At 25.2% G+C, this 15010-nt stretch overlaps 1 protein-coding gene across 1 annotated transcript; it reads left to right on the plus strand.

The window, feature by feature from the left end:
• Positions 1 to 61: 61 nt before the first annotated feature.
• Positions 62 to 14087, plus strand: LOC145844800 (testis-specific serine/threonine-protein kinase 4-like). The gene is made up of 2 exons (XM_082952222.1): positions 62 to 69; positions 13334 to 14087. Exons 1-2 carry the CDS (start codon positions 62 to 64, stop codon positions 14085 to 14087), a joined length of 762 nt encoding a protein of 253 aa, XP_082808348.1.
• Positions 14088 to 15010: the final 923 nt, after the last annotated feature.

Consider the following 15010-nt stretch of genomic DNA (forward strand, 5'->3'; position numbering starts at 1 on the left):
ACAGTTATTGAACAAACTGGGCAACTATCTATTATTGTGCACCTTACTAAAAGTAATAACAATGACCAGGTTACTGCTCGACAATCTATTGATATCTTCATTTACTTAATTTAGTTGTAATTTTTAGTGGTGTTGTAAAGATGATAATGAAGAATCTTTAATTAAACAGTGTTAAAGAAATAAAAAATAAAACAATTTTCCATTTGAGTCTATTACAGCAAAGTCTGCAGCTGAATTTAATATTAATTTAGATTTTGTTCCCATTTAATTTTATAGTCTGTGTTATTATCTTTTAAACTCCAAATGTAGTTTGCCAGTTCTGTTGTATGTCTTTTGTTAGTGTTATTGAATGAAGACATGTGATTCCTATATATTTGTTTGAAACTATTTCCCGTAGATCCCAAGTACTGTTTGGTTGCTTTATTGGATTTCTAAATTATTTAAACAAAAGGGCTTTAAAATAACAATAGAATCCGGATTATTCCAAACGAACTTTTTAGATGTATCCTTTAACATATTAAAATTAAGTTACCAACCCTACAACAAACCAAACTCACCAATTTTATATGTAAACAACAACTTCAATCACCCCCAACAAGTTCTAAAACAACTACCCAAAACAATAAACACAAGACTTATAAAACTATCTAACAATGAAGAATCTTTTAATAATGTAAAAAGTGAATACCAAAAAGCATTAATTTCAGTCAATTATAAAGATAATTTAAAATACGACAAAACCATTCTATCAAAAAGAAACAAAAGACAAAGAAAAAGAAATATAATATTTTTAACCCACCTTTTAGTTTAACTGTAAGTTCAAAATAGGCAATCAATTCTTAAACTTTGCTTAAAATAGTTTGTTGTTTAAAATTACCTTAATTTTAAAAAAATTTCCGACAAAAATAAATAAAAGCTTAAAATGCAAAAAACATTTCATGAGTAATTTTTTAACTTATCAGAAAAGTTAGTATAAATACTTATTCATAGTAAAAAATGACCCACTAAACAAGCTTGTTGTTTTAAGTAGATAGTTTGATAACAAGCTCATTTTTATTGGTATGAATTTCAAAGTATTAATTTATTTTAGAATGGATATGCATTTTTAAAACTTAGTCAAATATCCAATAACCTGACATTTAAAGATGGCTTCAAATTAAATTTGCTTCAACATCATATTTGTGAATAAGAGTTTTAAAGTTGATGAAGCTTAAAAAACAAAATAAAAATTGCTTGCAAGTTTTTTTTGTAGAGCCAATACAATTGTTTTTATTTAGCATAAGTTTTTCATATTTATGCTTTTTTATTTTAATAATAAAATATAAACAATGAACTTCACCGCACGATCTACAACAACAGTATCCAAGACAATCCTACGACCGGTTTTGTCCTTATTAGGACTCATCAGGCAGGAATAGTTGCAGCTGTTGTGATCTAACCAAGCGGGCTTAAGTACAAAGTACTGAAGCGACCGTTTGTGGGTAAAGTCCGAAAAATTGACGCAGGCAAATCTTTACAGCTCAACGTCTTAGAAATTGTCAGCTTAATGTGAGATTTTACTCTCCACGCTCGTTTTATCAGTTTTAGCCAGTATTTATTTCGGCCATTGTCAACAAGTTGATATGTTTTATGCCATCAAATATAAACAATGATGAATATAAACAATTTTAATAAAGTAATATAAAATTCACCTTTGCCTCTACAATTATTTCTACAAATAGTTTAACAAGACCAGACACTAGGCAAAAATATTTCATTTTATAACTTCATTGTTTATTTTTCAATACTACTATTTTTTAAACTTTCACTGTTTTACAGTGGTGGTGAGTACCATCTTGTAAGGCAGGGGTAGGCAAACTGTGGCCAAATTTTTGTTTTAACTAATTTAATATTACTTTGATTTAAAAAAAAACTAATATTAAAGTTTTAGTGTTATTTAAAAAAATATATATCACTCAGTATTTTTTTAATAGTATTAAACAGGCGTTTTTCACCATATTAAAACTGTACCTTTTTGGACCTGCCAACTGCTTTTCTAAGGTATCTAATAGATAAACATTCACAGTTATATGAAACACTAGTCAAATTGAAAATAATTAATACTTTGACAAAATATTTTCTTTGTTCAAGAATTAGTTATAAACGAAGTAACTTTTAAAACCAACCAAACACAGAAAAATACTATTATAAAAAAAAACAGTTAGTAAAAACTGATAAATGTTACTTATGTCAATATAGCTTTAGCAATTAAGATACAGGACTCATTTTGGAGAATTATTTTTGAAAAACATAAAAAGATGTTAAAAATAACTTATTAATATAATTATTTTGTTCTAAAAAGATAAGTATAAGCATATATTTCTTTAATCATAACTGTCTTTGTTATTATGAGAGAATTGCCTCTCTTGGAAATTAAAAACTGGCCTGAGTTACATCAAGCTGGCCTGAGTTTAACAGACTATAGAAATAATTTTTAAAGCTAAAAATAAAATAAAAAACTGTAAATTAAGCATGAATACCTAAAAGTACCAAAATAATAAACATAGGATTTAAAAATTAGCCAAGCTTTAGGGAAAATATTAAAACTAGCCTAGGTATTTTTAAAACTTCATCCTAGTCTGAGTTATTCTTTAGTAGATTGAGTGTGTGGTTGAAAAGACTCTGCTTTCTTAGCTTTTATACTTAGTTATGCACTCCTGGGAGATAATTTTGACATATATGTACTCTTTAGCATTTTTAGTGTTGTAAAAATTAAACTAATTACATGCATCTAAATTGTATACATTTAGCGCATTAAAGATTTAGTTTGTAAAAAAGCTGCATTGCAAAATTGATTCTAATGGAAGCTGTAGCTTCAAAATCAAAGTCATACAATTTTATGTACAAAAATTTGCATAACTTAATGTTGTTTCTATTGTCTACATTTGATGTTTGATTTTGAAAACAATATAAATGATTTTTAGTTAAATTTTGATTTTTATATACTTATTTCAATGAAAGTTGTATGGGTTTACAAAGTGGCAACACATAAAGCAAAACAAAAGTCATAAGGGGTGTGGAGCAAAATAAATTTCCTTGTATACAATTATCACCCATATTTCAACATTACATTTTTGAAGTATTAACTTAACTGCATATTTTCATATTAAATTCAATAACATTAGAGGTTGAGACAAATAAATTTCCTTGTATACAATTATCACCCATATTTCAACATTCCATTTTTGAAGTATTAAACTAACTGCATATTTTCATATTAAATTCAATAACATTAGAGGTGGAGACAAATAAATTTCCTTGTATACAATTATCACCCATATTTCAACATTCCATTTTTGAAGTATTAACTTAACTGCATATTTTCATATTAAATTCAATAACATTAGAGGTAGTTTAAATTGCTGTGTTGGTGTTCCCGCTAGGACTCATTTCAGATGTTTTGATTTTTGTAAATTTGTAACTTTTTTGAGCTAGCTACGTCCCTGCTATGCATTATGACACACACAATTTTATACAAATTCTGATACTATAACTTAAAATAAGTGTGAAGTTAGCTTGAATATTTTTTTTTTAATGTCCTAACTTTAGATCCAATTATTTTCCTTATCTTAAAAGGTATATAAAAACTTTTTTTTTATAGAGTGGTCCTTTGTCTTTACTATATAAAAAAATCCATTTGATTGGGGCTTGACTTTTAGTGTGGGCCCCTTGGAAAAAAAGAGTTTTTTTATCAATTTTTACTAAGCATGAATAAACAAAAAAATTTTTTTTTTTTTTTTTAATATTCATATTTAGTAGCAAATAAATTTTATATAACACTTTTTTTCCAATTGTTAATATTTTGTACTATTTAGCCTTATTCTAGAATTATTATACAAAATATAAGTTTCGTTATCGATTTTTACTTAGCTTGAATTAAAAACAAAAAAAAAAAGTTAAATTAAATTCTTTTTTTTTATATGTGTGAATAATGTTAAACAATTTTTTTTTCAGTTGTTAATATTTTGTTTTACTTGGCCTTATTTTGGAATTAGGAAATCTAGAATAAGGCTAAATAGTACAAAATATTAACAGTTTGAAAAAAAAAGTGTTATATAAAATTTATTTGCTAATAAATATGAATATCAAAAGAAAAAAAGTATTTTTATTTTTTTTAATTCAACTAAGTAAAAATTGATAAAAATAATTTGATCTAAAGTTTGGACATTTTTTTTAATTCTTGAAAAACGTTACCAAGCTAACTTCACTTTCGTTAACTTAAAAAGTAATAACTGTTTGTTTAGAACAGGGTTTTCAAAAGAGGAGAATAACTAGTAAGGCTGCAACAACTATCTTACACTAAATATTTTGGGGTTTTGTAATGAAGAGTAAAAAGTTCAATAAACTAAAACCCTGATTTAAATTAAAAATTAAAAGAAAAATCTAAAAAAAACATATTTTTTGTTTGTTTTTGTTATAAATTTATAATATAAATATTTTTAATTGTTAAAAACTTCTTATAACTTGCTTTTCTAAATATTGCAAGGTATATTTCCTGAAAATTTGAGTTATTTATCTCAATGAACATAGGAACAAAAAGTTTTATGTATAGTTTATTGAACAAAATATGGTTAAAAAGAGAAGAAATAAAATATTTTTCACTTTGATATTGGTGCAATATCATCCTAGGGAATTACCAAAACTTGAAGTCTCATTAAAATTATCAAAATAAAATTAAATTGTAAAAAATATCTAATCACCCCCCTTTTGACTTAATGATAATAAAGAGAAATGTTGTAAAATGTTTTTTTTTTAAACAAATGGAGAAAACATCAAACCAATTTGTTTACTATCATTGCATTTGAAATGTGGGCAAATTTCAGCTTAACTGCAACAATTCTTAGCTTAGGGTATTTTACAACTATTTTTAAATCAAAGACATACAAGCTGGTCTATGTAACCTAGGTAGATGTCAAATATCACTTTTGCACAACGTCACTTTTTGCAATGGTGTCACTTTTGCAAATTTTTTTTTTCATTTTTGCACGGTAACACTTTATCACGGATATGTCACTAAGCGTCTATACTGCAGAAAAAGTAACTTTGAACGGATAAGTAAATGGTAGTAAAAATTAAAATCTATTTTTTGTTTAATTTTTTATACTTAGTTACATTAACATGTTTTTAACCATTGATTTTCATTAAACTAACAATATTTAAGAATTATTTGACTAAATTTTACAAAAACTATAGAAATTTATAATGAAATCAAGGTTTAAGTATTACTAGAATAAACTTAGTTTTAATAATTATTTCCACCGTAAATTAAACAGTGCAAAAATGACTAATGAGCAAAAGTGTTGACTGGCGCAAAATTATCACCCGTCAAAAATTTCACCTATGTTAAAATGACATTTGTGTAATTTTTTCGCAAAAAGGACGATCCGGGGAAAAATTTTACCCTTACAAAAGTTGGTTTATAAAAAACCTTGTTGCATATTTGAAGCTTTTTACCTTTTTATCTAACAAAACAACAAACTAGTTTTAGTGGGTTTCTTTTAGTAAGTTCATTTGTAATTAGTAAATGTACTGGATATGCCATATAGCCTTTTTGTTAAGATAAATTTTATTGAAAAAACAAATATAGTTTTTATTTTTTTAGTAAAATAAAAACGTTTAAATTTTGAAAACATTAATTTTATTTTAAAATTCATAATTCAGCAAGCATAGTTTTCAATAAAAGCGTTTAAATGTTAAAAACAGTAATTTTATTTTAAAATTAATAATTTAGCTAGCATAGTTTTCATTAAAGAAATCGTTAGTATACAGATGATTCTAATTTAGAAAGATAGAAAACCAAAAGTTTAGAAGCACAGAATTCAATTTATCAAACATTTAAACATTTATTTCTATTTAAATACTTTTGAAGTTTTTGAAATTAATAGTGGTTTAGCTATTTGACCTATAACTTCAAATTTCTAATAGAAGCTCCCTGAATAAATTAACTAAACAAGTATATACTGTAGCGTTAGATACTTTTATAAACTGTAGTTGATGCAAAATGTAATTGTTTAAAAAGACATATAAATGTCTAATTTTTGCTTTAAAATTCAAAACTTTCCAAAAAAGTCCAAAGGTAACTAACAACTTATTGGCTTTTGTCTTTTTGCTCAAAAAAAAAGTTTTATGATTAACTTACTAATAAAATTTTTGCTTTCTTCTATCATGACACTTAAAAGTTTGTTTTTTGTAATGTTTTGAGTTTTAATTATTTTTTTCTTTTAATAAATAAATCATTTTATACATACTCTGTTCACTATGATATAATAAAGTTGTTAAAATTATATAGTAGGTTGTCCAGAAGTAGCAGTCTTTTGCAAATGATGGTTTTTTAAACATTTGTTAGACATATACTTTTGCTTGGTGCTTTAATTTTATAAAATGTATAAAATGAATAGATTTAATCGATTTTTGCAACAAATTATGTATTACAACACGACGTATAAATAAAATTTACTTATAATTCAGTGTATATTCTACTAGTAAACTTATATTCAAATTTTTGTTCTACATTGAGTGTTTCGACACTCTTTCAGTACAACTTATAAAAAATAGTCGTTGGTCGGATCCTACCCGCCGACTATGTGTTGTTCATCCACATCCTTGACAAGGTTGTTTTTATAGAAGAAAATCAATAATCCTAAAATGGTTGTGCATTTTCATTTGATGGTTAACTAGAACAAAAATTATAGATCAATAGCGGTTCTAGACTTTTTAAAAACGGGGTAGCTAAGAATTTAGTTGTTTAGGGGCAAAGGTTTTTTAAAACCACTCTACAAAAATATTTTAAACATCGTTTTCAGAATATGAGTCTGGTATTAACCTAACTGTATTAAACGATATGGTTTCTTAAGTTTAAACCGTCAAGTGTTAAATCTTGATGAGATGAGGAAAAAATGTATAACTTTTATATACGATTAAACATCGACTCTCAGTCAATAACTGATTCATAAAAAGACCTTTTGGTCATCGAGCTACAAATACTGCAATTGTAAACTCTGTTAATCAACAAAAACTTAATATGTTTTATTTTTCATTAGTTGTAATTTAAAAAAGATTGGTTGAATTAAATAAATTAAAGCTTTAAAATATTCTAATTTGTTTTAACTTTATGAATTGTAATGTTTCAATGAATGTTTGTTTAAAATAATAAATACTTTGAATAACTTTGTGAAATAAAAAAGTTTTTATTGAGATCTACTTTCGTAAACAAATTTTAATTATTATACTATGTAACCTTTCACGAAGTTAACAATTAGAAGCTTTGAAGTTTAGTATAGTTAAGCTCATAACTTTAGTTGTGAAATTTTTGAAAAATTACTTTAACTTAATGTAAAACTCTACATAATAAGCTTTTGTCAACCGACTCAAGAAGTTGCTGAGTTATATTAGAATACATTTATAAAAGTATTCAAAAACTAATTTAATAATACATAAAAAAAAGTGTTAATTTAAAACATTACATACTTAATAAAATATTATAATAACTAAAAAAACAGTATTAAGTTGTGAAAATAAATAGAAAAAACTGTTTATTATCGATCACCATGAATTATTTATCCAACTAAAAAAAATGTAAACCAATAAAATAAAAGTGTAAAATTTAAATTTGGATTTTTAATTAAACTTTTTCGTAACTTGTATAGAAACAAGTTATAAACATTAATTAAGAACATTATTATTATAAACATAAACATTAGTAATCAAAAATTACAATAAACATCAAGTAAATGTTGTAAAAGTATTTATTTTGTCAATTTGTTTATGGTGGTTAATCAAAGAAAATTAATTGTTATAAATTTTATAATGTTATAAATTTAATCTGATCATTTTTTAAACTTTAACGTTTTGTTTCAACGAAAAGAAAACTAAACTGACTGTTGCCCAATTTAATTATTTTTATTGTTGACTTAAATTCTTGGCAAAAATGCCAAAGATCCTTGTGTCACTATCTCTAACATATTTTAACTAAACATTAATTTTAGCAACTAAACTTTTATACAAATAAAAAGCTACTAACAGTTTTTTAATTAAAGTCCTGGACAAGACGTTAAAAGGTATCCGTGGTGTGAGACTCAAAAACCGAAAGGTTCTTTGTGCTTTAGGTCCTAGGACCAAATATTTTGAGCGTATTTTTCTATTGTTCAATAAACTACAATATAAATTAGCATCTTAGTTTTTATCCTACAACTTAAGAGTTCTAAACAATGTTTTGCTAAAACATATTAATTGCTGTATTTTACTTCTAATGGAAATTTTTAGTTTTATAACTCTTTAAACCAAAAAGATTAACTTATTCATCTTGTTATTTAAAAAAAATTATAATCGTGATTTTTATTTATAATTCAAAAAAATTTTAGAAAATATTACATCCAGCTCACTTAGTTCATTTTTCTCAACCTTTTAGTTAAAGTTAATAAACTTTTGCAACAATCTAAAAAGCTAAAAGTTTTGATACAGTACACATAGAAGAACTTTTAAAAAAGTCACATGAAAGAAACAAACTTAATTTTCATATAAACAAGAAAAATCAACGTTAAAAGATTTAAAGTTTTGTTATTTAACTGTTTATTTGCTGTACAAGGACCTTGTGTAAGAAAAAATCTTTCAGTTATCGAGTCGTACACAACATACTTTTACTTAAATTACTTAAACTAAAAGAAATAAAACATACGATAAAAGTAGGAAAATAGAAATAAATGAAAATTAAGCAAGTAATAGATTTACTTGGAAATTTTGATTTCAAGATGTACTCAAAGAATTGTCAAATTGCTAACAAATTAAAATAGAGTTTAAGTCTAAAACTTTGAAAAAATAGAAGGAGGGAAAAGTTTAGACCTAAAAAAACAACTTATATAACGAAATAAACAATCCTAAACATGAAAATACTTAAAAGATTGGTATTAACACCTTTAAGTAAAGTGAAAGTCAACACGCTAAAAAAATTGTTTTAACTGTTTTCAGTACTTTATGCTAATAATTTAGCTATTCATTTTATTATTTTATAATGAGATTGAAATAGTTTAATAAATTTACATTTGAGTGATAAACAAACTTCTTTTTTTTTATACATAGTTTTTATATTTTAAACAATTTTCTAAGGTTTTTTTTTTATTTAAACCCTTTTCTACGATAAATTATTTTATCATAATACAATAAAAAAATTAGAAGTTTTGAATATGACCGTATAATATAAGTATACAGAAAATGATTAGTAAAGAGTATTTTTTTAAAACAATAATAATTCTTAACTTAACAACAACATTATAAGTTTGCTAAGCAGTAAATGTGTTAAGTGTGTTAGTGCTTTATAGATAACTAGTGTTTGTATTGGAAAGAACCGAACCGACGTTAAAAGCATTTTAAAGCATCAACTTAAAATAATACTCGCAAGACTGGGACGTTTTAAAACATTTTTTTATTAAAGAATAAATATTAGCGGTGTTAATTTTTTATACTCTTAGTCAGTTTTACCAACAATATTTTGATGTAACGCTAGTTGATTGTATTGTAAATTTATCATACTTTTTAACTTTTGGTTTTCAAACGATCTTTTTCAAGCTTGTATTAACTTACCTCTGCAACAAACTTTTAAAAATTATAATGTTTGAGTTAAAACAAAACTAAATTTATTTTCAATTATAGTTCTGCGTAAAACACAAATAAAGTTTACTTTACGAAATAAAACATAAGAAGTTTCATTATGCTGTAGTTTTTGCAAACATTTAAAACAATATTTTTATAATATTTATAAACAAAAAATTACTCTAGTTATTAATAATTTATTCTTTCCATTAAAAACCCAGTTGAAGTGTGTTGATTCGTTAAAACACAGAAACATATGTTGGTACAATAAAGGAAGATTACTGTATAATTTGTTTTTATAAACAAAAATGTATGGCTTTTACATTAAAATACTAGTTTACTTTATATTATAAAATAATAGTTTACATATTTTTCATAAATAAAGGCGTTTTAAGGATCGCTACTCATACGAAAACTTTTAAAGTTCAACAGCACTAGGCACCACATTTAAACTAAAAGTTTATAAAAAGTATTATATGTATTATGGATTTATAATGAAAACTTTAATGACAACAAGTGGGCTTAAAACAGAAAAAAATTGATTATTTATTTTTGAAAAGAAAAATATTTTGCACTAAACTTCAATCAAATTATTTTATACCTTTATAGTGCTAATTCTTAAAAAAACACTCAAAAATTACTTTATTATAAGCAAAAATCTACCACTTGGTTTAATTCTTTTTAAAGTGTTTTTTATATGTTTTTTGTTGTAAAAAAAAACATTTGTTTTAAAGATGCTAAACGTAAAAAAAAAACTATCACGTAGACACAATCCTTATACTGGTTTGTCAAAATTAATACAATAAACTTGATAATGATGATTATATTTTATAGTTTAATTAAACAAATTTTATCTTAGTAGCAGAGAAATTAAACTATATTTTATTAGTCTAAAATTCAAGTAAAATCAACACTTAAATGCTTTTTGTCTTTAAACATAAAAAAAAAACTTTTTAGACTTTTAAAAATATAGTTCTTTGTTATTAAAGTAAATTTTATAACAATAATTTTACGTTTGGTATTTTAAAACTAAATCTTGTCAGGTTGATTTTACGGATTTTTTACTGAAACAGAGTAAACTAATTGTTTTCTATTATACTTCAGATTGCTTTTATAAGCTTCTTCTACTTCAACATTTTTAATTTTACTTTTTTTAATACATGGTTTAAAAAGAGTTTTTGGTAATCAATACATCATTATGTACAAATATGATCGAAATCAAGTTTTTACTGGTGTTTTTACTTCTTGAAATTTATATTTAAAAAATCATAGTTTATTAATTACACCTTTTTGAAACGTTTTTTACTTTTATTAAATAACCTCATACATTTCACTTAAATAGAATATACATAAAACTAAGATAATACAATATAACTTATAAAAAAGGTAGTCGATGTTGTTAACTTAAAGTTTTATTAAACTGTGAGATAAAGTTTTAAACTATCTTTTGACTTGAGTCATAGGGATAAATATATAAACTAAATTTTCTAGTTATTTTTAATACCTTTATCGAACTAATAAAGTTTTAGTTAAAGAATAATAAACTTAATTTTAAAAAAGATAGTAGTTTATTTACTTTGAACGAAATTCATAAATTTTTAAATTATTTATCTTTACAAATAAGAGCACATAATCGACTTGTGTTTAGTCCGACCTCAAGGTTGTACTATTGGTGTATTAGTTCGGTGTAGCTTAAGACTAATTTTTAAAAATTTTATTTTCAAGTTCAAAACAATAAACATTTATCACTCCTACGATCTAAAACATAATTTAAGAAGCACTTTGATTATTTTTATTATACAAAAACTAAAGATTTTGTTGTTATATAATTAGATTTGTGAAGTCAAAACAAATTAAACTCTTAGCAAAAATAGTATATATAACTTATGGACCTGGTAGTTATTCAGCTTTTGAAATTAGTAAACTGAGAATTTTTTCTTAATATTTTTTAAAAGGTATATTTTAAATTGAAAAAACTTTGTAGCAACAAACAAGAATTTCAAACTTTGTAACTTTATAAACAAATAAAAAATGTTATGTCGTTAAACAATTTTACAAGTTATGCAATAAACATTGATGCTTGTTTATTTTGAGTTTTTACAAAGTATCTAATTAGCAATGGTTAGGTATTTAATTTCAAGTTATCACGAGTTTAGTTGTTTAAAAGCAGATTTTGTACAGCTTACAGCAGTATTTTATAGCTACTTATAGCAAGCAGTGAGTCTCAAACTATTGTTTTTTAAGTGCTATAAATCAAAGGTAAATAACTTATTTAGAAACAATTGTTTCCTTGAGTTTTTAGAATTTAAAAATAGTAATGATACACTAGTTACAAATATGTAGATTAAAAACAAACTTTAAACTTTAATCTGATCAGTCACTTTTGTAGGTTTAAAATGTTACTTTTTTATTACGTTTTTAACATTTACTATGTAATAAATTAGACAGCTTAAATCTTAGTTTAATAAAACATAAATTTTTAATTTAGATGTTTAATTCTTGTATAAAAACAAACGAAAAAGACGATGAAAGTATACGAATAGAAGCTTTTATAACTAAATGGGTTGAAATTAAGTCTACAATAAAAGAACTAAACAGGTTAAAGCTCTTTATACATTCATTTTATCAAAAAAATATTTAACCCAATTGACAATCACTCATCAGCTTTGTAAAATAAAAAATTCAAGTAATTTAAAATTTTTGAGTCAAAACTTTTAATAACAACAATTTTACATTAAAATAGCGTTAGTAGGAAGATTAAAACAAGTATAGAGTGCATTAAAATGAAGAAAAACTGTTTTTTTCACATAATTTTTTTTGGGTGTAAAAGTTAAACGGTTTCATTGTAATTTTTTAAGTATAACTTAGCAGCTTTGGTTAAAAATTATTTTAGAACTCATTAAAGAAAAAAGTTCATTATGTTTTGTGTAAACAGCTTTATTCTTTTAGAAAAATGTTGTTAAATTTTTATTAGTTTTTACCTTTAACACAAGAGATTTTATACCGGTTGTCTTAGTACAGGGGTCGACAAACTGCGGCTCGCGGACCAATTTCGGTCTGAATAGAAAAAATCTGCGGTCCACGATGTAATTTTACACTAAAACATACTTTTTAACACAACTTTAAAAACTTTTGAGATAAGACTTACTGTTAGACTTAATTCTCTAATTGTTAACTATTGATAGTGCTTTATTTTTGCAATTTTTTATTACATTTTAGTTTAAAGTAGTTTTTATTTATAGACTACAACAATTATTTTATATAATTTCATCTCTCGAATATTATATACCGTGAGGCCCGCGACTTATAAAACACTGCCGACCCTGATTTAGTGTTATATGTTATTGTAAATTTAAATAGGACATTTTTTAAGTTATTTCGAACTTAGGGCAGATTATTATTTCATAAAATTCCTGAACAGCAATAAAAAAATATAATTGATCTAGCCTGTTTAAAATGCTTGGTTATAAATATATAATTTTTTTTTCAAAGTAGTTAAAATATATAATAAAATTAAAATATTTTTTTATATAAAGTTTACTGCATAAATGGTATCAATTTTATTTACTTAATTACTTAAGTTTTCTACCTTTTATTATTAAATCTACTACATCAAAAAAAAATTAAAGTAATTAATAAAATGTGAAGTTAACAAAATAATTTTAGTTTTTACTTTTAAGTAAAAAAAAATAGTTTTTATTTTAATCAGGGGGACTTTCAATAACTTTACCTACAATTTATACCCGGACAAAACCATAAAGAAACAACAGAAAGTCCAAGCCTTCAGAATAAACGAAGCGAACCCGACCGAAATTGAAATCGTAAAGAAAATAAACCACAGAAACTTCATCAGCTACTTTGGAGAGGTCCACGTCACAGGCTCTTTCTACAGCTACTACTTGGCCGAAAATTCGGAACTGAGCCTTTACGAGCACAGGAACAACACGATCTCGCTCCCTGAAACCTTCATCGTTTCAACTCTGTTCCAACTGCTCAACGCCGTCAACTTCCTGCACTGCAAAGGATACGTTCACAGGAACATTTGCGCCGAAAACGCGCTTCTCTTCAACGGCGGCCGCCTCGTCAAAATCTCCAAATTTTCCCGCGTTCAGAGGTCCACCGACAAAAACTCTCAATTTTTCAGCGATGTAGTGCAGGCGCCGAAGTACCTTTCCCCGCGTGTAGTCTCCGGTCTTCCGTGCCGCGGGGTTCTTCAGGACACGTGGGCGGTGGGAGTCATCTTGGTTTTCCTGATCAAGGGGAAGTACCTGTGGAATCTGGCAGTGAGCAAAGAGAAAATTTGTTTTAAGATTTTTAAGGCGCAAGGGAACCCTTATGAGAGCGTTGAGGATGAAAGCTTAAAGTTCATGCTTCTGAACTTGCTCGAGCTGGAAGATGCCCGGATGTTGAGTGTGTCGAGGATTGTTGACGATTGGATGTGTGTGAAAACTAATAAAAAATAGTTTATACAAAGATGTTGAAAAAAAAACATTTAAGTTTCAATTTAACTACTTTTATGCGTGTCTTGAGAACAAAAACTTATTCAAGTTGTTTTGATATTATGAAGTCCACCTTAAAAGAATCAATTTACTACCGTCTGATGTAAAAGCTTCTAGTTTTTTATTTTATTTTAATTAGTTTAAATTCATTTTTCTCATAACTTTGCAGTGAATTTAAATTAGTTTTATACAATTCTAAAATTTTATCTGGACCAGTGTTTTCTAAAGTATTTAACTTATTGTTAAAGAAGTAGATATTAGAATCCAAAGATAACAAAAACCTAACACAATCAAAAATACGATAACAAATTATTTAACTATTTTCTCACAGTAAAAAATATCTATGCCTACAATTATGCTTAAGTGCACGTTAAAAGAAACACTGGTCTAGACTAACTAAAAGAAGCAAGAGTTTTATAGTAGTTAGCAAAGGCAAGTTTAATATTTTTTCTTATGTTAAGACAAAATGGAGTTTTTGAATTTGTATGCAAAATATTAGCACTTTGTATACACAGTATAAATAAACTCTATTTTGGTGTTACTGTGTGATTTTTACTTAAATTCAGTTGTTTTAAACTTTTTTTGTTAATGTTATCTATTCACAAGCTTGTGATAGTTAAAATAATTATAGAGGAAATTTGTTGTATCACCTGTATTTAAGCTTCGAAAATTCATGTTATCATTTTTTTTAAATCTTTTTTATTTTTTAATAAACTATTAAAACTATACGCTAGAACTAGTTAGTTTATTTTAGACATCAGGATTATTACAGCGAGATTAAGTGTGAAAAATATTAAAGATAAAAGGCCATAGTTCTATTAAAACGAAGCTCAATTGATTAAAATGTTTCTGGTCATCATGGCTATCTCATAACGAGATCTTTATTT

Source organism: Thalia democratica, chromosome 9 (genome assembly GCF_965202585.1).
Source record: "Thalia democratica chromosome 9, ktThaDemo2.hap1.1, whole genome shotgun sequence".
Classification (NCBI taxonomy): Eukaryota; Metazoa; Chordata; class Thaliacea; order Salpida; family Salpidae; genus Thalia; species Thalia democratica.